Raw genomic sequence first — 25236 nt, forward strand, 5'->3', positions numbered from 1 at the left:
ACAACAAACTAAGAAAAGTAATGAAGGGAAGAAATTTTTTACCTAAACAATCAAGATGTGAAAAATGAAACAGATGTGCAAGTAGAAGAAGATGAAAAGTTGTAAAATGAAAATGACAATCCGTGGGAGAAAACTATAGCTTTATAAATACTAATTACAAATTTTTCTACTATGCTTGACTTATATTTCCTAAATATCAATTATAAAGTTGGGCGTCATTTTTAACTTTTTAAATTTAGTTGCTCATTTTGAAGTTTTGGATTAGAGCCCTCATTTTAAATTTTTTATAGAATTATGGTTTCCTGCATGGGATAGGTTATAAGTTTTGACTTCAATATTGAATATTTAACTTTAGGCCCAATTTCAATTTTTTTGTAAACTATAATTTTCAACGATATCTTCTATTTACCATCAACTTGTGGTAAGTTAAAACTTTGGTCATCATTTTAATTTTTTTGCACATATAAGCCTGGTTTTAAAATTTTTTAGGAAATTATCAAAATTGTGAAAAAAAAATTATGAAACTTTATTATGTGAATCATTATAATCGATTTTTCATTGTAAATTCAATCCAAATGTGCTTTACCAATAACACTTTTTTGTACATATAATTAATATATATTTATATTAAATATTACAATTGGATCACCCAAAAATTATAAATAATCAACACAAATTATTATTCAAAAAAAATTATATTAAAATATTTGCAAATGAGTAGTAGAAATCATAATATTTACACACATGTGTATTTCATTCCTATTGGATCCTTCAAGGAATTTTTTAAAAAGATTAATCAATACATATTACAATTAAAGCATTGCAAATGAACTTTAAAAATAACAACACTTGACATACATGACTAGTTCACTCGTCAGATCACGGATGAATTATTCAAAAAATTAAAAAAAAAAATAAGTTTTAGCCCTAATCTTACCCCAAAAATCTTAACCATAAATTATAATCCTCAAGCTAGTTTTCACCTTCAATATAGGTATAGGTGGTAAATTAATATATATATGGGAGAAGATGGAAGACGAAAGCGTTTATGTGATGTTCCTCAATCTTATTTTATTTTTCTAATTTTCTTAATTTTCTGAATTAGTTAATATTAAAAATTACAGTTACATATATTCTTCTAAATATATTATTATCGTTCATAATACTCTTTTCTTTAAAATTTTTGTAATTTATAAGAAAAATAATTAATAGAAGTCTTGACTAACAAGTTAAATATTTAATATTTAATTGAGTAAAGTCTTGACTAACAAGTTTGGCAATGTAAAAAGCAAGTAAATAATATTATATTATATACATAAATGCCAATCGTTTGACTTAAAAAATAATTTTCTATTACAATTTCAAACTTTATTTTTCATGTTATTGTAATTTTTCGGCTATTCATTTTGTTAAGCCTTTAAATTTGTGTTAATTGTTTGATTGTTTTTACGAGTTCAGAGTGTATCATTTTGTTTAAGAAAGAATTATGGATGCTACTAGACTTAGTGATTCGTTTCATATTATTTGGTTAAAAGTATGTTACTCAAAGTTTATATTTAAGTATTTTTGATGTAGTCAAGAAATATAGTGGAGCACAATATATGCTGCAGGGGTAATAATAAATTTTACATACATTAGCAAAAGACAAGTTCAAGCCCATTATAGAAATCGGCCCATTTTTCAAAAATCATCAATAAATCGCTAAGAAACCCGTCCAATATTTTACCGAGTTGCTAAATTACCGATAAATCATTCAATTTGTCAAAAATCGCACGATAAATCACATATCAATAACTAAACCAAATAGTTCTAATTTCCGAAATTAATAATCATGAGTAGAACAAAACAACCTATAATTTTTATATATTAATGCATTTTCGCATGTATTTATTATTGTAATTATAAAATATTTATTTTATTTTCAATGGAGCACGTATATAAGTAAATGCTATCATATTTAATAATAAATATTTATTAATTTCTTAAAAATATTTGTATAGTTCCGCCGTGAAGCGTGGCTTAATGTCTTGGTCTAGTGAAGCGTGGCTTAATGTCTTGGTCGAGTTATATAATGATTTCAATGTGTTTTATCTAATTTATAAATTTTTGTAACATATTTTAAAATATCATGAATTTACCATAATCTTCTAGAAAACTTCATAAAAATTTCATTACAATCCAAAAATTTTATAAAGTTTATGAAATTAATTTGAATATCATCGACTTTAAAAATTTATAAAATATTACTTCCTTCGTCTCACTAGATTGTTAACATTTGAAATGGAGTATCGACATACATTTTAATACTTTTATCTAGTATAGTTTTATAACATATATTTAAAATTTTCTTTTTCTGAATAAAAGTTTAACGTTTAAACTTTTATTGAAAAAAAAATTAAAAACAAGTTACGGAACTATAGTAAATAAGAACCTTAAAATACGTGCCGAACTTTTTATTTCAAACGTTAAGAACCTAGTGGAACGGATGGAGTAATTGATTGTCTCTGAAATGTGAATACAATAATATTTCAATAAAAATCAATAAATTTTTAACCAGATATGACAAATTTAATGAATGTTTTAAAAGTCTATCAAACAGTCACAAATTTTTAATATTCAAAAATATATGTTATATTCCTAATTAAATACACCTTCGTTAATATAACTAAAAATGCCCTTAATTTTTAATGTTAATCGCCATACGCGCTACCTCTAGTGTTAATAAGTCAATCAAATCCTAATTTACTTTATAAATTTATATAATAAAAATCCTCCCGTTTACATTTGATATTTATGATCGATATCTTCATTCACCTTATCACTTATTTTTTCACTGTGTAATTAGCTAATCAGTAATAATCAAATCTTCATAATGTACACAGGCACCGTAAGATAATGAAAACCAATTATTTTGAATAATGTCATTGATCTTTGCGGTGCTTATTGTCCTAAAAAATAAATATTTTCCGCACAAATTAAAAATATAATATATGTGCATGTCACGTGCTAAAAGATTACTTCCCTAAAAATAACTAGCAATTAACAATCATGATACGGGTATGGTACGCGCCACCTAATTATGCAACTAGAGTTTGTCCGTGCAACTCACGTGCTAGGAAATTAGCAACTAATAATCATGTCCACCGTAAGATAATAAAATCCAATTATTTTGAATAATGTCATTGATCTTTGCGGTGCTTATTATCCTAAAAAATAAATGTTTACCGCACAAATTAACAATATAATATATGTGCATGTCACGTGCTAAAAGATTATTTCACTAAATAACTAGCAATTAACAAACATGATATGGGTATGGTACGCGCCTCCTAATTATGCAACTAGAGTTTGTCCGTGCACGTGCGAGAAAATTAGCAACTAATAATCATGTTTATATCCCACGTGCTAAAAACCCTGGTAACTAATAGTCAAGCAACTAGCATTATGCCGCTAGGTAAATATATGCAAAATCCAGATCTGAGTAGCAATTTAGTCAGTTGCTATATTTGTAACAGACCCGTGACATACAAATCAAAGAAAATAAAAACTAGTCAAAATCTATTCGATTTTAGTTTTTAATTTAGTCATTAATTTACTCCAGTATCTTATTAATATCTACATAAAATAATTTTCAAATCCATAATTATTGCCTAATCGGTTTTCAATCAAAGCTGTATTTTAAATCATATAAATATAAGGCACTACCAACATGTTGTGATATAGTAAATCAGTAATGATCTAGAGTTTTATGTTACATTTATAGATGGAAGGCGATAACAACCAAAGCCAAGACTCTTCCCAAATGGTTCAACGTTTACTCCCACCTCATGAACCGCACCACTCTGATTTTGAAACCAATCCCCTGAACAACACCAATCCCCAGAACAACAACTCTACAGGGGGTGGCGGTTTTTTCCCAAAAAGTTGTCCACGAGGCCGTCCTCGTGGCTCCAAAAACAAGCCTAAGACTCCTGTTGTCCGCAATTGTGAGAGCTTCAATGTTCTCGAGGCGCACGTTCTTGAAATTTCATCGGGCGCTGACATAATGGAGACCCTTAACACATATGCAATGCAGAGAGGCAGAGGTGTGTGTATCTTTAATGGGAAGGGGACAGTTTGGAATGTTATCATCCACCAACATGCTTCTTCTTCCTTGTCTGGGGGAGTTATTACACTGCCAGATGCTTTTGAGATTATTTCGATTACTGGGACAGTGCTTCCTCCCCCGGCTCCACCAGGATTCGGGAGCCTATCGATCTTTTTATCAGGAGGACAAGGGCAAGTTCTTGGGGGAAAAGTGGTAGGTCCGCTGATTGCCAAAGGTGCAGTTATTTTGATGGTGGCTACTTTTGCTAATGCGGTATTTGAGCGTATACCATTGGAGAGGCACGGGGCAGCAGAGCGGAAAAATGCAGCAAATGGTGCTAATCAGGTGCAGGAGGTTCAGCCACTAATATCTCAGGCATTTACCGTGATAGGAAGTGTTGGTACTAGTCTTTCTTTGTTTAATGCAGGGCCTGCTGTAGATTTGCCAAATAATTTTGTTGCACCAGGGCCTCCCTTTTAGATATTGAATCAACAACCCGTGTATTTAGATAAAAGGCTTCTAGACAATATTTCTTTTAGTGGGTTAATTTTTAAGTCAAAAAGATCGGTAGTTTGAGATCTAATAAAAGTTTACAAATTATTTAATGATAGAAGGGTATTCTCTTTGCTAATTTATGAACAATGATTTCTGAGATATATACTTTGTTAAGTTCATAATTAAATAATTACACTTTACTTGATATTTTTTTAATTAATTGATTTGTTTACTAGAAAATATGCCGTTTTAATTGGAACTAATAACCAACTCATCATTCCATATTAGCTTAATCAAGGTATAATCTATTGGTCATATCTCTGAAACAAAATTTACTTATGCAATGTGTTAATATTTTTAATCAACAAAGTTAATTATTTTAAAACAGAATTATTCTCACATCTCTTCTATGAAAAAAAACCTTAATAACACATAATATTCCATTAATTTATCACATAATCCCATAAATACCTAAGAAAATTTGATGCAATGTAGTTACATTCAACTAATAAGTATTTCATAACTCCTTGTGATTTACAAAACCGACATAATGTTGGGTCCAGTTTTTGGTCAAAAAAATTATATAAACTATAAATGTAAATAATTTAAATTTGTTATTTGTCAACTACAGTTGTTATTTTTTATAATAGTTTACAAATTATACAAAAGTCTATTATACTAGTTAGTAACATGTGTGAAGTACGGGCCTAAATAATAAAATGTCAAATACTACATTTATATCTCTCCAATGGCCTTTTGTTTTGGCTACTTTGGAAAAAATGGGATTCTCATCCCTTTTTATCTCTTGGATTAAAGCTTGCATTTGCACAACAAAGTTTTCTATCGAACTTAATGGCATTATTCACGGTTATTTTGATGGTGCGCAAGGAATTCGCCAAGGTGATCCTTTGTCGCCTTATCTCTTCACTATATGCATCAATGTTCTTTGTTGTCTATTAAAGCCAAAGCCTCCTGCCTTCAAATATCATTGGAAATGCAAGCACTTGTTCCTCTATGAGTGGGCTTCAGCCAAGCATTCACAAAAGCAATAGTTTTTTCTGCAATGCTTCCCCCGAGTTTTTTGATTGGTTTGATAATGATTTTTCTATTCCTAGAGGGTGTCTACCAGTTAAGTTTCTTGGGGTGTCTTCAATTTCTGGTCAGTTGTGCTTGAATGACTGCATTCCCCTGATTGATAAAATCACTGCTAGAATTCATAATTAGACTTCACTGCTACTCTCTTTTGCTGGAAGAGTTCGCCTAATAAACTCTGTTCTACATGCTATCGAGGCCTATTGGTGCAACCATTTTTTGCTTCCAACGGCGGTTCATGCACATATCCGATCTTTGTTGACTCGTTTTTTTGTGGAGGAGTAATATTAATCAGAAAGGTGGTGCTAAAATATCTTGGAGAATAGTTTGTCTCCCTAAGAAGGAAGGGGGCCTTGGTGTTAAAAATATGGTGGATCGAAATTGAGCTCAAATTATAGGTCACTTACTCAAGGTTGTCACAAAAAACTCTAATTTGTGGTCTACTTGGGTTAATGCTACTCTTCTTCGTAACAAACATTTCTGGACCATGAAAATTCCTCCTGACTCATCCTGGATCTGGAAAAAGGTTCTCAAACTTCGTAACATTGCATTGTAGTTCATCACCTATGACATAGGGAATGGATGCAATACTTCGTTGTGGTTTGATCCTTGGTGGGAAGGGGTCTGTCTTGTATCTACTTTGACATCTCTCATCATTCGTCAATGTGGTCTTTCAAGTAATGCTACTGTTGGTGTGCTGCTTCAAACTGGTCATTGGGCGTTGCCAACTCCCAACTCTAGACATCATCACGTGGATCCTCTCCTAACGCAATGGCTTGAACATTTTTCCTTTCCGGTTGTGCGTGTTCATAGAGAAGATAGGATACTTTGGGCAGGCATTCATGTTGTCAAGATAAAGACATGGAATATTTGGGATTCTATCAGAAATAGGGGAACTGAGATAAGTTGGGCTCCTGCGGTTTGGCACAAACTCACAATCTATCGTTATGCGCACCACCAATGGGTGGCTTGTCACGGGCGTCTCCCTACGCTTGCGCGCCTTGCTCGTTTTGGCATTGCTTTTTCTCAGATTTGTTACTTGTGTATAGAAGGTCTCGAGGCGAACAATCACCTTCTTAGACATTGTCCAACTGTGCTTTCGTACTTCGGAAAATTTGTACTCTCTTGCATGTACACATTTTGGGTGACTCTTGGCTTCACTGTCTGGAGATAGTTTTATAGATTGAAGACAGGCTACTTCGTACCCTTTCTTTATATTGCCTTCAGATCTTTTGTTATCATATTTGGAGGGAAAGAAACGCACGGGTTCATGATAAAAGCTGTTTTGGGTCTCAACAACTTTTTGATGGGATCGTGGTCGATTTCAAAGCAAAATTAGCTAGTTCTTTATGGTTCTCTAAACTAGTTTCTACTAGGCCTGAGTATATTTTTTGATTTCTTTCTATCTTCAATCTGCTTGTAGATTGATTATAGATAGTCCACTTTATGGCCTGTCATAGAGCTTGGGTATATCCCTTGTTTTTCTTAGTTTCTACAATATATACATACTTAGCAACAAAAAAAAATCTCTCCAACATAATATTATTAAGACTCGAAAAAAAAAGATCACGAAAACTTATCATATTAAAGCGGTTTGTTTATAAATACACGTTAACGACATATACTTTTTAATTACTATACTCAGATCATTCCTCGGAATACTAACAATTAAAGTGTTTTACTTTACAAAATTTATTAAATACTATAAAGTGTGAATAGCAATAAATAATATTTAATTATAGGTAGTCATAATAATTAAATCCAAGTGAAATAATAGAAGATACATTACAAATTAATTTTTTTTTAATTACATTATTGCAAAGAATCAAAATATGGTGAAATTATTAATAAGCATTATTAAAAGTGTATAATAAGTAAATCTTATTTAACTATGTATAGTCATGCCAAATTGAAATCTAAGTAAAATCATAAAAGTTAAATTATAAATAAATTTTATGTAGGTTATGGGGAATCGAACCATGTTAAAATTAAATAATTGAAAATTATATCAATAAATTTTGAATAAAAACGTAGTTGTGGGGAATCAAACTCGCGGTTACAATGAGAGTCTTAATAAATTGTTGTGTTCCATTTAAAGAGTGTATTACTTATTAAAAAATTGTATAAAAAAAATAATGTGTAAATAAAATAGAAGTCAATTCGTCACACTATTATTATAACCAAAAGTCAACAAAATCTACAAAGAAAAATAGTCAAGTAAGTAGTTATGATTTAGTGATATAAAATTTAAAAAATATATATATATAAATATCTAATAAGTACCAAAATTTAGTAATTTGTTACTTTTGATATGTTTATGTTCCAATAAATTATGGCTTAATTGTTTATAAAAATTAAATAGTACAGGTTAAAAAACAAAATCTAAAAAAAAGTATGTCAATATGTGTTAGTACTTGGATGAACACTAAATACTATAAAATAAAGTCTACAATTCATTTCATGTTAGTACTTATAATTTAATAACATAAAATTTTAAAAATATATATATATATATAATTATATGGTGAGTACCAAATTTGATACTTTAGTAATTTTGTATTTCAATCAAAGATGATTTCATTTATTAATAAAAGTGTGGAATTAATATTACTTAATATTTATATTTATTTTTTTCAATATAAATTGTTTAATAGTACTTAATTATTGATATGAAGTTATTTTTAAAATTAAAATAATTATCTTGGAAGAATAAGAGGAAAAGAAGGAGAACTGATTTTGAACAATAAAGTAAGGCAGATGGTTAACCATCTAACTCGTTATAATAAGAAAGACAAACAATATGGTCAAAGACTCCTCGTATACGGTATATTTCACTTTTTATAATATAAAAAAGGTTAATTATTGATAAGAAGTTGTTTTTTAAATTAAAATAATCACTTTTTCATATTATTTGTTTAACTTTTTTAATATAGTTTGTTTAATATTACTTAATTATTGATAAAAAAATTATCTTTGAAATTAAAATAATTATCTTTTTTCAGTATAATTTGTTTAATATCGCTCCTTAAAAATGTTTTTCTATATAATAAAAGTAAAGAGTTGCTTAGATGAAAATTAACTAATAGAAAATAAAGTCTGCAGAGAATTGAAGTTGTTAATAGTTGAGATTTAATAATATTATCATATTTTAAAAACAATTATATGGTCATGATACTAATTGATAGAGGACAAAGTCAATTTGTGTTAACAGTTGTACCAAATTTGGTAATTCAATATTTTGATAATAAAGAGTATAGATGGCTCCAAAAGGGGCTCCAAAAGGTTCTCTTCAAATCGCAGACGAAAAAACGATCAAACATAAAAGGGAAATTATGTTTTTAATAGTTGAAGATGAGGTCTTGTACTATAACCCACTTCGAAAAACTCAACTTATTATAAATTATGAATTATAAAATATCCATTATATGTCTCTCCAAAAGGTCCTCTTTAAACTCCAAAGCCCAGTTAACAAGTCACCAAACATAGAAGGTAATTTATTTTGATGAGATTCTAGTCTAATAGTCAAAGAAGTTGAGTTCGTGTTGTATAGCATGTTGGAGGCTCACTGTTATTAGGCCCGTATAACGTGTTTGGGCCGAAGAAGATAAGGCACTACGTGGACTGAAGAATGGTCGGCCCAATAACGAGGACGACGGTTTGTCCAATAAAGATGAGGACACAGTCTCCTAGCCACAACTGCCACATCCCCCCTCTAAACGCAACGAACCGACAAGTTCGGAGAGTAACGTTGATGGTTAAGGTTATGTACACAAAAAAAATTCATTCATCAACACACACTCTTGGATCAAATTAATATCTTGTATTTCGAATTATCCATACAAAAACCAGTTAACTTATTCTCATATCGGAGGTGAATCGGGGGATCATCTACCGTATTCATCTCTTTATAGGCCGAAGTTTATTCATCGGGACGGAGACCAAGTCGGCAGAGAATTGGTTATAATATTTGGCACCGTTTGTGGGAATAGGAGATTAAGTCCTGAGATCGAGACGATGACTAAAAGCAACGTTGAGCAGGGCCATTCGGGGTTCACCGATCCGAAAACTAATCCTACGATGCAATCTGTGATTAACCCTCGGAATCTGGGAGCTGATTTCGATGAGGAAGCCGAAATAGTCCCAACTCCTGAAGAACAGGAGATGCTAAGAAAGCTGAGAGCAGAAAATATCGCCAAAAAAAAGGGAAAATTGAAAGAGGCCGATGAGACTGAACAAAGGACCAAAAATGGGAGGTCGATGTGCTGAAACTTAAGGTCATTAAGCTACGAAGGGAAGAGTTAATACTGGAGGAGAGAGTGTTTAGAGCATCACTCGAAGAAACCAAAGGGGCTAAGAGTACTCGAAAAGTAAAACGAGTCCACGTTAAGGAAGATGAGTCCATGTTAAGAAATAGAGGCATATCGGCCTCTTCCAAGAGAAGAGAACAGTTTTTGAAAATGACTAAGTTCAATGGGAGAGGGATCCTGAAGATAATTGTGACAAATATGAATTATTGATGACTGGCGTGGGTCATATCCAGACGATATTGTGTAAGATATTTAAGACGTACCTGAAAAGAGGGACTTCGATGTGGTATAAATCGCTTCGTCCATATTCGATCCATTCATATGAGCAGCTGAAGGAAAAGTTATAAGGCACTATTTACACCTATGCCGAAGAGACAAAGATAATGAGACTCTCATCCATTGTAGGCAGTGGAAAAACGAGTCCCTAGGTGATTACCTAGCCAGGTTTAAGGAGGAAGCAGACATGGTCACCGATCTGAATAAGAAAAAGGCTATGGAATATCTAACCACTGGACTGGACCCAATCAAAGATAAAAAAAACTCATATGATCTCTTTATGATTATCCCCCAAAATATCTGAATGACATATATGTGATGGGTAGGAACATTCGGAGGAAAATGGAAATTCTGGAAGGGTATAGAGAGCCACGAAGAGAGGGCCGAAGCTGGCAGTTCGGTCTTATGAGTACTCTCGAGGGTCCAACCGTGACCGAAGGGACGATCGTAGGAATGATAATAAAAAATAGACTGGTCGGGGCTTGGAAAGGTGAAGAGATGGAGATTTGACCGCGTTTACACCTCTTAATGTGTCAATCTCCAAGATTCTCCATGAGATTAAAGGAAAGACATGTTTTTTCCATCTCGCCAAAATAAAAATGGCTGATCACCAGAAGAATTCGGACAAGTACTGTGACTACCATCGGGATAAGGGGCATAATACAGATGAATTCTTTCACCTGAAGAAGATAATTGAGAAGATTATTAAGGCCAGAGAATTGAATAAGTTTGTAAGGGATCTGAGGGACAAGATGGAACAGAACGATGCAAGAAATAGAGGGACCGCAGAAAGATATCAGGGAGAGGTGAAGACCATCTCAGGTGGCAGTGCCCTCGGTCTTGATAGCAAGAATGCCAGAAAGAGGTACCCGCCAAGTTTATAACATGTGTCAGTTCAGCCTTGCCAGGAAGGCCACGCCCCTCTCCTTTACCGAAGAGGACTATGAGGATGTCATATGCCCTCATGAGGACCCACTTGTAATATCTTGTTCCATCGGACATACACTAAAATGAACCTAGCGGGACAATAAATGGAACTGTGCCGCGAAACACCTCTCGAGGCCTTTGGCGGACATCATATACCCTCTGAAGGTACGATCACTTTACTTGTTATTATCGGTAAATTGCCCTATACTGCTGAAATATAGGTCAAGTTCTATATTATGAGGGTTGAAAGCCAGTATAATCCACTCTTTGGCCGACCCTTCTTATCCGTTTTCCAAGTCGTGGAGTACATACCCCATCTCAAGCTGAAGTTCCCCACGGAAAAGGGGGTTGGTATGATGAGAGGGGACCAGAAGATGACGAGGATTATCATGCTCGAGGACCTCGACAAAGACAAGGAGTACGAGGAGAATGACTTAAAAGGGAAAAGAAAGTGTTTTGAAGCCGAACCAAGTCGGAATAAATAGTTACTGAATATTGAACTGAAGAAGTTTGGAGCCGACCTGTCTTGCCCAATTGCCGAGCATGGGGCCGAAGTAGGAGAGGTCGAGCTCTACGCTAGATGTTCAGGAAAGATGGTTCGTATAGGAAAAAATATGGAACCTGACCTGAAGGAGAAGGTTATCGCAGTGGTAAGTGAATACCAAGAGGTCTTCGCATAGGATCCTGAAGATATGCACGGGCTAGATCCGAAGACAGCTAAGCATTGCCTTAATGTGAAGCTCGAGGCTAAGCCCATGAGACAAAAGAAGAGAACCTTCGCCTCAGAGCGACAAAAACTTATGGAAGCCGAGGTTGAAAAGTTATTGGAAGCCAAGTTCATTGAGATTGAATACTATGATTGGCTTGCTAATGTAGTCGCAGTCAAGAAAGCAAACAATAAATGGAGGATGTGTGTAGACTACACAGACTTTAATAAAGCATGTCTGAAAGATCATTACCTCTTATCTAGCATTGACCAGCTGATAGATAACACGGCCGGCTACGAAGTCCTCGGCTTTCTTGATACCTTTTCGGGTTACCATTAGATAATCATGAATACGGCTGATATCCCAAAGACAGCCTTCATCACGCCAAAGGGAACATACGCATACATTAAAATGCCCTTTAACCTGAAGAATGTAGTGTCAACCTTTCAATGTATAATCAATATAGTCTTCAAATAACAAATTGGGCGCAATATGGAATGTTATGTGGACGATATGATTGTTAAGTCACTTTTCCAGGACCACGCTGAAGACCTCCGAGAATGTTTTGAAACTCTTAGAAAAAATAGCATAAAGATTAATCTGAGCAAGTGCATAAGAAAAAGGGGATCGATTATATACCGTAATTAGGATAGGGGAATGATTCAAATCTCGATTATGGGTCCACTATCCTCCCCGATTCAATCTCCCTCGGCTTGTTATGTTTGTTGTTTGTTGTGTTGTGTGTCTGTGTTTGTCTGTGTTGTGCGTCTGGATTTTTATCTGTGTTCTGTGAGTGTTTTCCAGGGATTGCATAAGAAATAACTGACCCCAACCGCTGAAATTGTCCGCGGTCTGTGGGCTAGGGGTAATTTGGTAATTACACTGTACCGCGGACAATTTCCGCGGTCCCTTTCATGTTATTTTTAATCCCAGCCGTAAGATTATCATCAATATGCACTATATATATATGTATATCTCCTCTCTCATTAATCTCTAGAAAAAGGTAATATCTTTTAAATATATGCTTTGCTTTGAAATGGGACCTCGGTTCTTTAGCCTGCGCAATGGCTCCATTGTTATCGCAATAAAGATCAACTAGATATGTGATCGATGGAACCACACTAAGTCCCGTTATAAATTTCTACATCCAAACAACCTCATTGGTTGCTTCACTGGCAGCAATATACTCAGCTTCTATTGTAGAATCAGCTAATTTCTCTTGTTTTAAACTTTTCCAGCTTACAGCACCTCCATTAAGGAAAAACACAAAATATAACTGAGATATTGAATCGTCTCTGTCTGTCTGGAAGCTAGCATCAGTGTAACCCAGTATAACTAGCTTCTCATCTCCTCCATACACTAAGAATAAATCTTTCGTCCTCTTTAAGTACTTGAGAATATTCTTGATAGTTGTCCAGCACCTGAATTAGACTAGTATCTACTCATCATGCTCAAGGCATACGAAATATCAGGACGATTATATATAATCGCATACAAAAATTCCAATTGCTGAAGCATATGGAACTTTGCTCATACAGCCCTTATCATCTAATGATATAGGGCAGTTATCTTTTGAGATCACTATCCCATCAGACATTGGGACATATCCTCTTTTTGCCTCTTGTATCCCAAAACGATGCAATACTTTGTCTATGTATGTACTCAGACTTAGGCCGATTAATCTTCTTGATCTATCTCTAAAGATCTTGATCCCTAATATGTAAGTAGCATCGCCTAAGTTGTTCATTGAGAAACTATTTCCCAATCAAGTCTTAACAGCCTGTAAAGGAGGTATGTCATTCCCTATTAGTAATATGTCATCTACATATAGTACTAGGAAAGCCACATGGCTCCCACTAACCTTCTTGTAAATACATGGTTCATCTTCCTTTTGAATAAAGCCAACTCTTTGACTGTTAATCAAAAGAATGATTCCATCTCCTTGAGGCTTGCTTCAATCTATAAATAGATCGAAGCAACTTACAGACCATCTTAACAAACTTTGGATCCAAAAAAACCCTCAGGTTGTAACATGTATACATCCTCTTCAAGGCTCCCATTTAAGAAAGCGGTTTTAACATCCATTTGCCAAATCTCATAGTAGTATTGAGCAGCTACTGCTAGCAAAATCCTAATGGACTTGACCATAGCAACTGGTGAAAAAGTCTCATCATAGTCTATACCATGAATTTGTTTGAAACATTTTTCCACTAGTGCCGCCTTATAGGTCTGTACTTTACCATCTATTTTAGTTTTCTTCTTAAAACCCCACTTGCATCCTTTAGGTTTTATCCCTTCAGGTGGATCAACTAAAGTCCATACTTTATTTTGATACATGGATTCCATCTCGGATTTCATGGCCTCTAGTTATCTCTCGGAGTATGGACTGTTCATAGCTTCTTGGTAGATAAGAGGTTCATCATTGTCTATAAGCATCACATCATCATCTTGAGTCAATAAAAATCCATAATATCTCTCTCACTCATGAAGAACCCTACTAGATCTACGAACAACCTATATTTCCGGAGCAGGAACATCTTCATCGAGATCTATAGTCCTCCAACTAGTTTTCTTGTAAAGTAACTCTATTTCAAAAAATACAGCAGTCCGAGCAACAGACACTTGGTTCTCAGTAGAATTATATAAACTACACCCTTTGTTTCTTCACGATATCCCATAAAATAACATTTATCTAATTTTGGTCCTAGCTTGTCAGAGACCAAGCGTTTTACAAATGCTTTGCATCCCCATACTTTCATAAATGACATGCTATGGCGTTTCTCAGTTCATATCTCATATGGAGTCTTTTTAACCGATTTAGTTAGAACTCGATTTAGTGTATATGTAGCCATTTCCAGAGCATAACCCTAGAAATTTATTGGAAGATCCTTTAGACTCATCATCGATCGTACCATGTCCAACAAGGTATGATTTCTTCTCTCAGAAACTATGTTCCATTGAGGCATTCCCGAAGGAGTAAACTATGTTCCAATGAGACAAGCTTTGCATTCTTCGTATGATTCATAATTCAAATTTATCCAGGTAGCCATCTTTATGTAACTTAGAAATGTGTTTCTCATTTATGTGGCCTAAATGACAATGCCAGAGGTATGTTTGATTTGAGTCTATCATCTTATTGCGTTTATTATCATTACTATTTATTTTATAGACATGAGTATCAAGATCAAGAACATATAAACTATTAAACAAATGTGCAACCCCATGGCTAGCATTTCAATAAAAAGGAAAAACATTTTTCTTAATCAAAAATGAAAAACCTTTCTTATCCAAATAAGAAACCAAAATAATGTTTTTACAAATCGCAGGCACGTAAAAATAGTTATCTAGTTCTAAAATAAGCCCGGTGGGTAATGATAAATGATAAGTCCCTACAGCTAAAGTAGCAATCTTTACTCTATTCCCAACACGTAGATCGACTTCTCCCTTCGCCAATAACCTACTTTCCTGCAGTTCCTGCATATTTATACAAATGTGAGAACCATATCCATTATCTAATACCCATGAACTAGAAGTAGAAAAGTTAACTTTTATACCATAAATACCTGAATCAGAAGTGCCGGCAGCCTTCTTATTTTCCAGATCCTCCAAAAAAGCATGATAGTTTCTCTTCCAATGACCCGGTTTCTTGCAATAGTGACAAGTATCGCCCTTTGCAATACCGCCTCCAGGCTTCAAAGCCTATTTGGGAGAAGTTTTGAGAGCAGTACCAGATTTGGATCACATCCTCTTCTTGCCTTTCCATTTACCTTTCCCTTTGTCTCTCTCTTTGATCACCATCATTATGGGAGCAGGGGACACCGTCTGAATGTTGGTCTCGGCAGTTTCCAACATAGCCAACAATTTGGTAGGTATCTTGTCTCACATTTATGTTGTAATTCATTAAAAATTGAGCACAGTGGTTGTTCAAAGATTGTAGGATCAGATCTATATAGGCTTCCGTCCCAATCTTAGAACCCATAGTAGCAAGGTACTCCATATATTCAATCATCTTCAAAATATGCGGTCCAACCAAATCACGATCACCCTGTTTGCATGCATACAAAGCTTTGCTTGTATCAAATCTCTCTTGACGAGCCCATTCTTCAAACATACATTTAAGGTGATCAATCATGATATAAGCATTCATATGCTCATATTGTTTCTGAAGCTCAGGACTCATAGCCGCTAGCATCAAATAGGTGACATACATGTCAGCATCTATATGCTTTTGATAAGCAGCCTGTTGAACATGTGTTGCCCCTTCAGGAAGAGGTTCAGGGCGAGGAAAATTAATGACATGGAACTTTCGCTCCTTCCTGAGGACTATCCTCTGGTTCCTTTTCCAATCAAGGAAGTTTGTTCATGTCAGCTTGTCCTTCTCAAGGACTGGCCACACGAAGAAGTTGTTTGAGTTGTTTGTCATTTGATATCTATAATATTAAAATACATAAAATGAATTAGTCTACAAATGCTCATTAGATTATGTTCAAGTGATTATTTATATATATTCAAAATATATATCTCCTACTATTTTTATCAAATCAATAGCCCTAACTATTAATTCGGAAAGAAAATCTTTAATATCCTTTCTGGTGAGCCAAGATCCAAATTTCACAACATTTTAGTTCAGCTTTGGCTTTACTCCTAAAACATGATTCAATAAGATAGACAGTATTTGTTAATTATATCAACTATATAACTCTTGGAGAGTTCGATGGAACAACATTTGTTCATATTTATCTAATAAATCTCGCCAAACTCCATGCCTCTAAGTTCACAATCCTATTGTGGTAACTTAGTTAAGTCAAACATAATAGTCAGAAAGTATTAATATACTTCACCGCATCTCCCACTATAGATGGGAGTACTTCGCTCTTGCGAACCCACTCCTTATCGATGTAGGGGTTAACGCGTTGGACATATTGGAAGGCATGTGAACAACTTAATATGAGCTTTAGGGTTTTGTAAATATTAAAACGATCATGATCCCATCATAAAGAGATTATCAATTGTTCCTTGAATAATATACTTCAAATCAATATTTGTCAATGGTTTGATTTCCAGTAGAGAGGGAGTCACAATGGTCTCTCTTAAAACCCGCAACCTTACAAGTTCAATGTACCCGCTTTTTGACAAAATTGCCCCATATCAGAAATAAAGAAAATTCTTATTTTTATTCTGTATTTCTAAAATACAAGAATCTCATGTTCGTTTGTTAAATTTTAAAATCTTGAATCGTGACAAATTTTATCTTCTTTAGCAGGCATTGCATGGGTGAATTATCTAATATATACATACATTGCTAATCTAATTAAGCATACATCATTCTAACTACTCTATAGATTCATTCATCACATGATATATGTAAAGTGCAATAAAATAAACGTGGTAGGTTATGGCCCCATCCTATGTGATCTTCATCAAGCTCATGATCAAGATCATGGTCAATCTAAGGTGGTTAAGTAAATAAATACAACTATCTATTACATCATATATCTTCTTACTTTATTTGCTTCCTTGTATAGCTTTCTTGGATCACATTCAATGGACTCCTTTTTCTAGTCTTCAAGTCTTCAGGTGCATTACATAAATAAAATATAAAAGACTAATTTAATAAACTTACAAGAAGAACTCGAGTTACATTCGAGATTTAATATTACATGAATCAAAACGACATGCAAGTCATATTTAAAAACTAAAACCATAATTAAAAAACATTAATCTAATGTCTAAAGATCATAACCATCCACCATGCTTAAATAACATATATTAATATAATTTATTATATACTTATTATTATTAATCTAATTAATCATATCAAGTGGAACATATATGAAACACTATTTTACAGAACAAACTCCGCTGAAAATTTTGAAAAAAAACATCATAATCAATACAGAAACTTTCTGCTTGATTCTTCATGTATGTATCATTGTATCATATACATACAGTATGTTCCAGTCCCCTATTATGTCCATACACAATTAATCATAATAAAAGTCATCTCAGATCATCAACACATGCATAATATCTTCATATATATCATGGAAGATCATCAACATATATAATATCATCATATTTATCATGGCTAATCATTAACACATGCATAATATCATAATATCTATCATGGAAGATTATCAACACATGCATAATATACAAATCGCAAACATATAGTCATGACAGAATGTATACATGATATTATCATCAAAATCAGTAAACACATAAACGAATTAAAACCTTTCGCAAGTAGCTATGATATCATTGTTGGGTTTCGGGATATAAAAACACAACGGAACAATAAATAAAACCGTAAAAATAGATAAAAACTGAAACCCACCGCATGATCCATGCGAAAAAATATTTAATTTGTGGATGAGATATTTACCTTAAAGTATTTTACGATTATGGTTGTCAAAAAGAGATCATTACTTCAACCCAACACCACTTATCTCGCCTTAACGATCTACGCCGTATAGGTATCCATACGAAATCCGGTACGGAGGAGGCGTGTACTAGCACCGGAAATTGAACTCGTTCTACTTCTCTCTCTCCCTCTGCTTCTAGGGTTTTGTTATAAAAATGTAGTTACCTAATTCATCCCTAAAAGAGATTATATATGAGAGAAAAAAATGAGTTATAACCCTAATCCAATAATATAGTCATATTAAATATTAAATTCTAATTTATTGTCTAATTAAGTCTCACTTAATTATCCAATAACTAAATTTCTAATTTAATAATAATAAATTTGAATTTCATTTAATCTATTAATTAATTCCAACTTAATTAAAATTAAATAATAAAAAATTCATATTTAATTCAAATTTGAGTATAAATTAAATATTCCTCCAAACTTTCTTTTTGCGTCGACCCTATAGGTTATTATTATGTTGGCAAATTATTAAATATCTCATATTAAAATTATAAATAATGAGTGGCATCCAGAAATACATCATTGCTACGCAAGTAATAATAATTAAATCGGTGATCGATTAAACCTTTCGTGAATAATGTACAATATAATATAATCCATCTAACTATATATTATAGATTAAACTCAAGGCATGTTATGTGTCATCCTCTTCATGGTTTAATCGCGGGTTCCATGATCAATGAGTAGACTATCATTCTAAATCAACTTTTGAGCGCGGCGTCACGCATTTCATAGTCTAGCTCGCACAAGAGGCCAATAATATTACTTCAAATAGGAAGGTTAAATCATTTCTAGATCATTCATATTTCTCATATGATTTATTATACATCTAAAGTCCAATTTCATCATTACCCGGTCATATTAATCATCATATAGAAATATAATGATTTCAAGTCGAAGGACCATTACATCATTATCACTGTGAGAATTACTTATCAACACACATATAAAATCTCACATTTGGTCTCTCCAGCACCATGTATATTTACATCTACCCGTGTTTTCGATTTTACTATCACTATACGTATGATCAATAAGATGTGATTATCAGTCAATAAACACACTAGTCTTAATACATTATTATTGTCCCATAATAATAACAGTCGACTAGAGATATTTAGGATATAATACTAGTCACGTACTTAAAGATATAGAATTCATATCATATTAAAAGGACATTTATTAATCTAATATTTATATCGCAGTAAATTAAGATATAATAAACTATGAAAGAATAATCGATTGAACATAAATATTAATAATCCAAATATCATAAACAAAATATAATAGGGTTATGTGTAGGGCACAAATACTAACAATAACAACCTAAAAATATATCTAGAAGATTTTTTTAAAACTTAATTAATCATCTTCAGAGTCTTCATTATTTTAGCATTTCTTATATCTTTGTCCTAGCATGCATTCTTTTATGTCATAATCTTTGATCACAACGTTGTCTTTTTGCCTTCATTAGTGAATTTAAATTCATTTAGAGTAGCTTTTTCCATACAACTCTTCATAGCTCTCCAAGTGTACTTGTTCCTCCCTTCTTAATTACAATAGCAAGTCTTTGTGAAAGAACTACCATGAGAAAATAAGTATTTGAGAGGTCTCTTGGTCCCACCCTAAACATTCTAAGAACCTAAAATTATTTGTTATCTCATGTCATTCTCCAGTACGTACAATTTACATAACATGAATATGAATGGTTAGTATTAATGAATACCTAAGTTCATTTTAAAATTGAAAAATGATCGACAACAAACTAAGAAAAGTAATGAAGGGAAGAAATTTTTTACCTAAACAATCAAGATGTGAAAAATGAAACAGATGTGCAAGTAGAAGAAGATGAAAAGTTATAAAATGAAAATGACAATCCGTGGGAGAAAACTATAGCTTTATAAATACTAATTACAAATTTTTCTACTATGCTTGACTTATATTTCCTAAATATCAATTATAAAGTTGGGCGTCATTTTTAACTTTTTAAATTTAGATGCTCATTTTGAAGTTTTGGATTAGAGCCCTCATTTTAAATTTTTTATAGAATTATGGTTTCCTGCATGGGATAGGTTATAAGTTTTGACTTCAATATTAAATATTTAACTTTAGGCCCAATTTCAATTTTTTTGTAAACTATAATTTTCAACGATATCTTCTATTTACCATCAACTTGTGGTAAGTTAAAACTTTGGTCATCATTTTAATTTTTTTGCACATATAAGCCTGGTTTTAAAAATTTTTAGGAAATTATCAAAATTGTGAAAAAAAAATTATGAAACTTTATTATGTGAATCATTATAATCGATTTTTCATTGTAAATTCAATCTAAATGTGCTTTACCAATAACACTTTTTTGTACATATAATTAATATATATTTATATTAAATATTACAATTGGATCACCCAAAAATTATAAATAATCAACACAAATTATTATTCAAAAAAAATTATATTAAAATATTTGCAAATGAGTAGTAGAAATCATAATATTTACACACATGTGTATTTCATTCCTATTGGATCCTTCAAGGAATTTTTTAAAAAGATTAATCAATACATATTAAAATTAAAGCATTGCAAATGAACTTTAAAAATCACAACACTTGACATACATGACTAGTTCACTCGTCAGATCACGGATGAATTATTCAAAAAATTAAAAAAAAATTAAGTTTTAGCCCTAATCTTACCCCAAAAATCTTAACCATAAATTATAATCCTCAAGCTAGTTTTCACCTTCAATATAGGTATAGGTGGTAAATTAATATATATAGGGGAGAAGATGGAAGACGAAAGCGTTTATGTGATGTTCCTCAATATTATTTTTTTTTCTAATTTTCTTAATTTTCTGAATTAGTTAATATTAAAAATTACAGTTACATATATTCTTCTAAATATATTATTATCGTTCGTAATATTCTTTTCTTTAAAATTTTTGTAATTTATAAGAAAAATAATTAATAGAAGTCTTGACTAACAAGTTAAATATTTAATATTTAATTGAGTAAAGTCTTGACTAACAAGTTTGGCAATGTAAAAAGCAAGTAAATAATCTTATATTATATACATAAATGCCAATCGTTTGACTTCAAAAATAATTTTCTATTACAATTTCAAACTTTATTTTTCATGTTATTGTAATTTTTCGGCTATTCATTTTGTTAAGCCTTTAAATTTGTGTTAATTGTTGTTTTTATGAGTTCAGAGTGTATCATTTTGTTTAAAAAAGAATTATGGATGCTACTAGACTTAGTGATTCGTTTTATATATTTGGTTAAAAGTATGTTACTCAAAGTTTATATTTAAGTATTTTTGATGTAGTCAAGAAATATAGTGGAGCACAATATATGCTGTAGGGGTAATAATAAATTTTACATACATTAGCAAAAGACAAGTTTAAGCCCATTATAGAAATCGGTCCATTTTTCAAAAATCATCAATAAATCGCTAAGAAACCCGTCCAATATTTTACCGGGTTGCTAAATTACCGATAAATCATTCGATTTGTCAAAAATCGCACGATAAATCACATATCAATAACTAAACCAAATAGTTCTAATTTCCGAAATTAATAATCATGAGTAGAACAAAACAACCTATAATTTTTATATATTAATGCATTTTCGCATGTATTTATTATTGTAATTATAAAATATTTATTTTATTTTCAATGGAGCACGTATATAAGTAAATGCTATCATATTTAATAATAAATATTTATTAATTTCTTAAAAATATTTGTATAGTTCCGCCGTGAAGCGTGGCTTAATGTCTTGGTCTAGTGAAGCGTGGCTTAATGTCTTGGTCCAGTTATATAATGATTTCAATGTGTTTTATCTAATTTATAAATTTTTGTAACATATTTTAAAATATCATGAATTTACCATAATCTTCTAGAAAACTTCATAAAAATTTCATTACAATCCAAAAATTTTATAAAGTTTATGAAATAAATTTGAATATCATCAACTTTAAAAATTTATAAAATATTACTTCCTTCGTCTCACTAGATTATTAACATTTGAAATGGAGTATCGACATACATTTTAATACTTTTATCTAGTATAGTTTTATAACATATATTTAAAATTTTCTTTTTCTGAATAAAAGTTTAACGTTTAAACTTTTATTGAAAAAAAAATTAAAAACAAGTTACGGAACTATAGTAAATAAGAACCTTAAAATACGTGCCGAACTTTTTATTTCAAACGTTAAGAACCTAGTGGAACGGATGGAGTAATTGATTGTCTCTGAAATGTGAATACAATAATATTTCAATAAAAATCAATAAATTTTTAACCAGATATGACAAATTTAATGAATGTTTTAAAAGTCTATCAAACAGTCACAAATTTTTAATATTCAAAAATATATGTTATATTCCTAATTAAATACACCTTCGTTAATATAACTAAAAATGCCCTTAATTTTTAATGTTAATCGCCATACGCGCTACCTCTAGTGTTAATAAGTCAATCAAATCCTAATTTACTTTATAAATTTATATAATAAAAATCCTCCCGTTTACATTTGATATTTATGATCGATATCTTCATTCACCTTATCACTTATTTTTTCACTGTGTAATTAGCTAATCAGTAATAATCAAATCTTCATAATGTAAACAAGCACCGTAAGATAATAAAAACCAATTATTTTGAATAATGTCATTGATCTTTGCGGTGCTTATTGTCCTAAAAAATAAATACTTTCCGCATAAATTAAAAATATAATATATGTGCATGTCACGTGCTAAAAGATTACTTCGCTAAAAATAACTAGCAATTAACAATCATGATACGGGTATGGTACGCGCCACCTAATTATGCAACTAGAGTTTGTCCGTGCTATGCAACTAGAGTTTGTCCGTGCAACTCACGTGCTAAGAAATTAGCAACTAATAATCATGTCCACCGTAAGATAATAAAATCCAATTATTTTGAATAATGTCATTGATCTTTGCGGTGCTTATTATCCTAAAAAATAAATGTTTACCGCACAAATTAACAATATAATATATGTGCATGTCACGTGCTAAAAGATTATTTCACTAAATAACTAGCAATTAACAAACATGATACGGGTATGGTACGCGCCTCCTAATTATGCAACTAGAGTTTGTCCGTGCACGTGCGAGAAAATTAGCAACTAATAATCATGTTTATATCCCACGTGCTAAAAACCCTGGTAACTAATAGTCAAGCAACTAGCATTATGCCGCTAGGTAAATATATGCAAAATCCATATCTGAGTAGCAATTTAGTCAGTTGCTATATTTGTAACAGACCCGTGACATACAAATCAAAGAAAATAAAAACTAGTCAAAATCTATTGGATTTTAGTTTTTAATTTAGTCATTAATTTACTCCAGTATCTTATTAATATCTACATAAAATAATTTTGAAATCCATAATTATTGCCTAATCGGTTTTAAATCAAAGCTGTATTTTAAATCATATAAATATAAGGCACTACCAACATGTTGTGATATAGTAAATCAGTAATGATCTAGAGTTTTATGTTACATTTACAGATGGAAGGCGATAACAACCAAAGCCAAGACTCTTCCCAAATGGTTCAACGGTTACTCCCACCTCATGAACCGCACCACTCTGATTTTGAAACCAATCCCCTGAACAACACCAATCCCCAGAACAACAACTCTACAGGGGGTGGCGGTTTTTTCCCAAAAAGTTGTCCACGAGGCCGTCCTCGTGGCTCCAAAAACAAGCCTAAGACTCCTGTTGTCCGCAATTGTGAGAGCTTCAATGTTCTCGAGGCGCACGTTCTTGAAATTTCATCGGGCGCTGACATAATGGAGACCCTTAACACATATGCAATGCAGAGAGGCAGAGGTGTGTGTATCTTTAATGGGAAGGGGACAGTTTGGAATGTTATCATCCACCAACATGCTTCTTCTTCCTTGTCTGGGGGCGTTATTACACTGCCAGGTGCTTTTGAGATTATTTCGATTACTGGGATAGTGCTTCCTCCCCCGGCTCCACCAGGATTCGGGAGCCTATCGATCTTTTTATCAGGAGGACAAGGGCAGGTTCTTGGGGGAAAAGTGGTAGGTCCGCTGATTGCCAAAGGTGCAGTTATTTTGATGGTGGCTACTTTTGCTAATGCGGTATTTGAGCGTATACCATTGGAGAGGCACGGGGCAGCAGAGCAGGAAAATGCAGCAAATGGTGCTAATCAGGTGCAGGAGGTTCAGCCACTAATATCTCAGGCATTTACCGTGATAGGAAGTGTTGGTACTAGTCTTTCTTTGTTTAATGCAGGGCCTGCTGTAGATTTGCCAAATAATTTTGTTGCACCAGGGCCTCCCTTTTAGATATTGAATCAACAACCCGTGTATTTAGATAAAAGGCTTCTAGACAATATTTCTTTTATTGGAACAATATTTATGAACAATTTATGAACAAGTATAATATGATAGAAGGGTATTCTCTTTGCTAATTTATGAACAATGATTTCTGAGATATATATTTTGTTAAGTTCATAATTAAATAATTACACTTTACTTGATATTTTTTTAATTAATTAATTTGTTTACTAGAAAATATGCCGTTTTAATTGGAACTAATAACCAACTCATCATTCCATATTAGCTTAATCAAGGTATAATCTATTGGTCATATCTCCAAAACAAAATTTACTTATGCAATGTGTTAATATTTTTAATCAACAAAGTTAATTATTTTAAAACAGAATTATTCTCACATCTCTTCTATGAAAAAAAACCTTAATAACACATAATATTCCATTAATTTATCACATAATCCCATAAATACCTAAGAAAATTTGATGCAATGTAGTTACATTCAACTAATAAGTATTTCATAACTCCTTATGATTTACAAAACCGACATAATGTTGGGTCAGTTTTTGGTCAAAAAAATTATA

The 25236-nt window shown here is 32.3% G+C and overlaps 2 protein-coding genes across 2 annotated transcripts; both read left to right on the forward strand.

Annotated features, from left to right (window-relative positions):
- Positions 1-3763: 3763 nt before the first annotated feature.
- On the forward strand, positions 3764-4567 carry LOC141680561 (AT-hook motif nuclear-localized protein 29-like). The gene has a single exon (XM_074486754.1). The coding sequence runs from the start codon at positions 3764-3766 to the stop codon at positions 4565-4567; it is 804 nt and encodes a 267-aa protein (XP_074342855.1).
- Positions 4568-23860: 19293 nt separating this feature from the next.
- LOC141680562 (AT-hook motif nuclear-localized protein 29-like) lies at positions 23861-24664 on the forward strand. Its single transcript, XM_074486755.1, has one exon. The coding sequence runs from the start codon at positions 23861-23863 to the stop codon at positions 24662-24664; it is 804 nt and encodes a 267-aa protein (XP_074342856.1).
- Positions 24665-25236: the final 572 nt, after the last annotated feature.

Source organism: Apium graveolens, chromosome 8, assembly GCF_009905375.1.
Source record: "Apium graveolens cultivar Ventura chromosome 8, ASM990537v1, whole genome shotgun sequence".
NCBI classification, from domain to species: domain Eukaryota; kingdom Viridiplantae; phylum Streptophyta; class Magnoliopsida; order Apiales; family Apiaceae; genus Apium; species Apium graveolens.

Bases quoted from the DNA above. Each gene is read 5' to 3' on its own strand.
- LOC141680561 (XM_074486754.1), top strand. From the start codon at position 3,764: ATGGAAGGCGATAACAACCAAAGCCAAGACTCTTCCCAAATGGTTCAA.
- LOC141680562 (XM_074486755.1), top strand. From the start codon at position 23,861: ATGGAAGGCGATAACAACCAAAGCCAAGACTCTTCCCAAATGGTTCAA.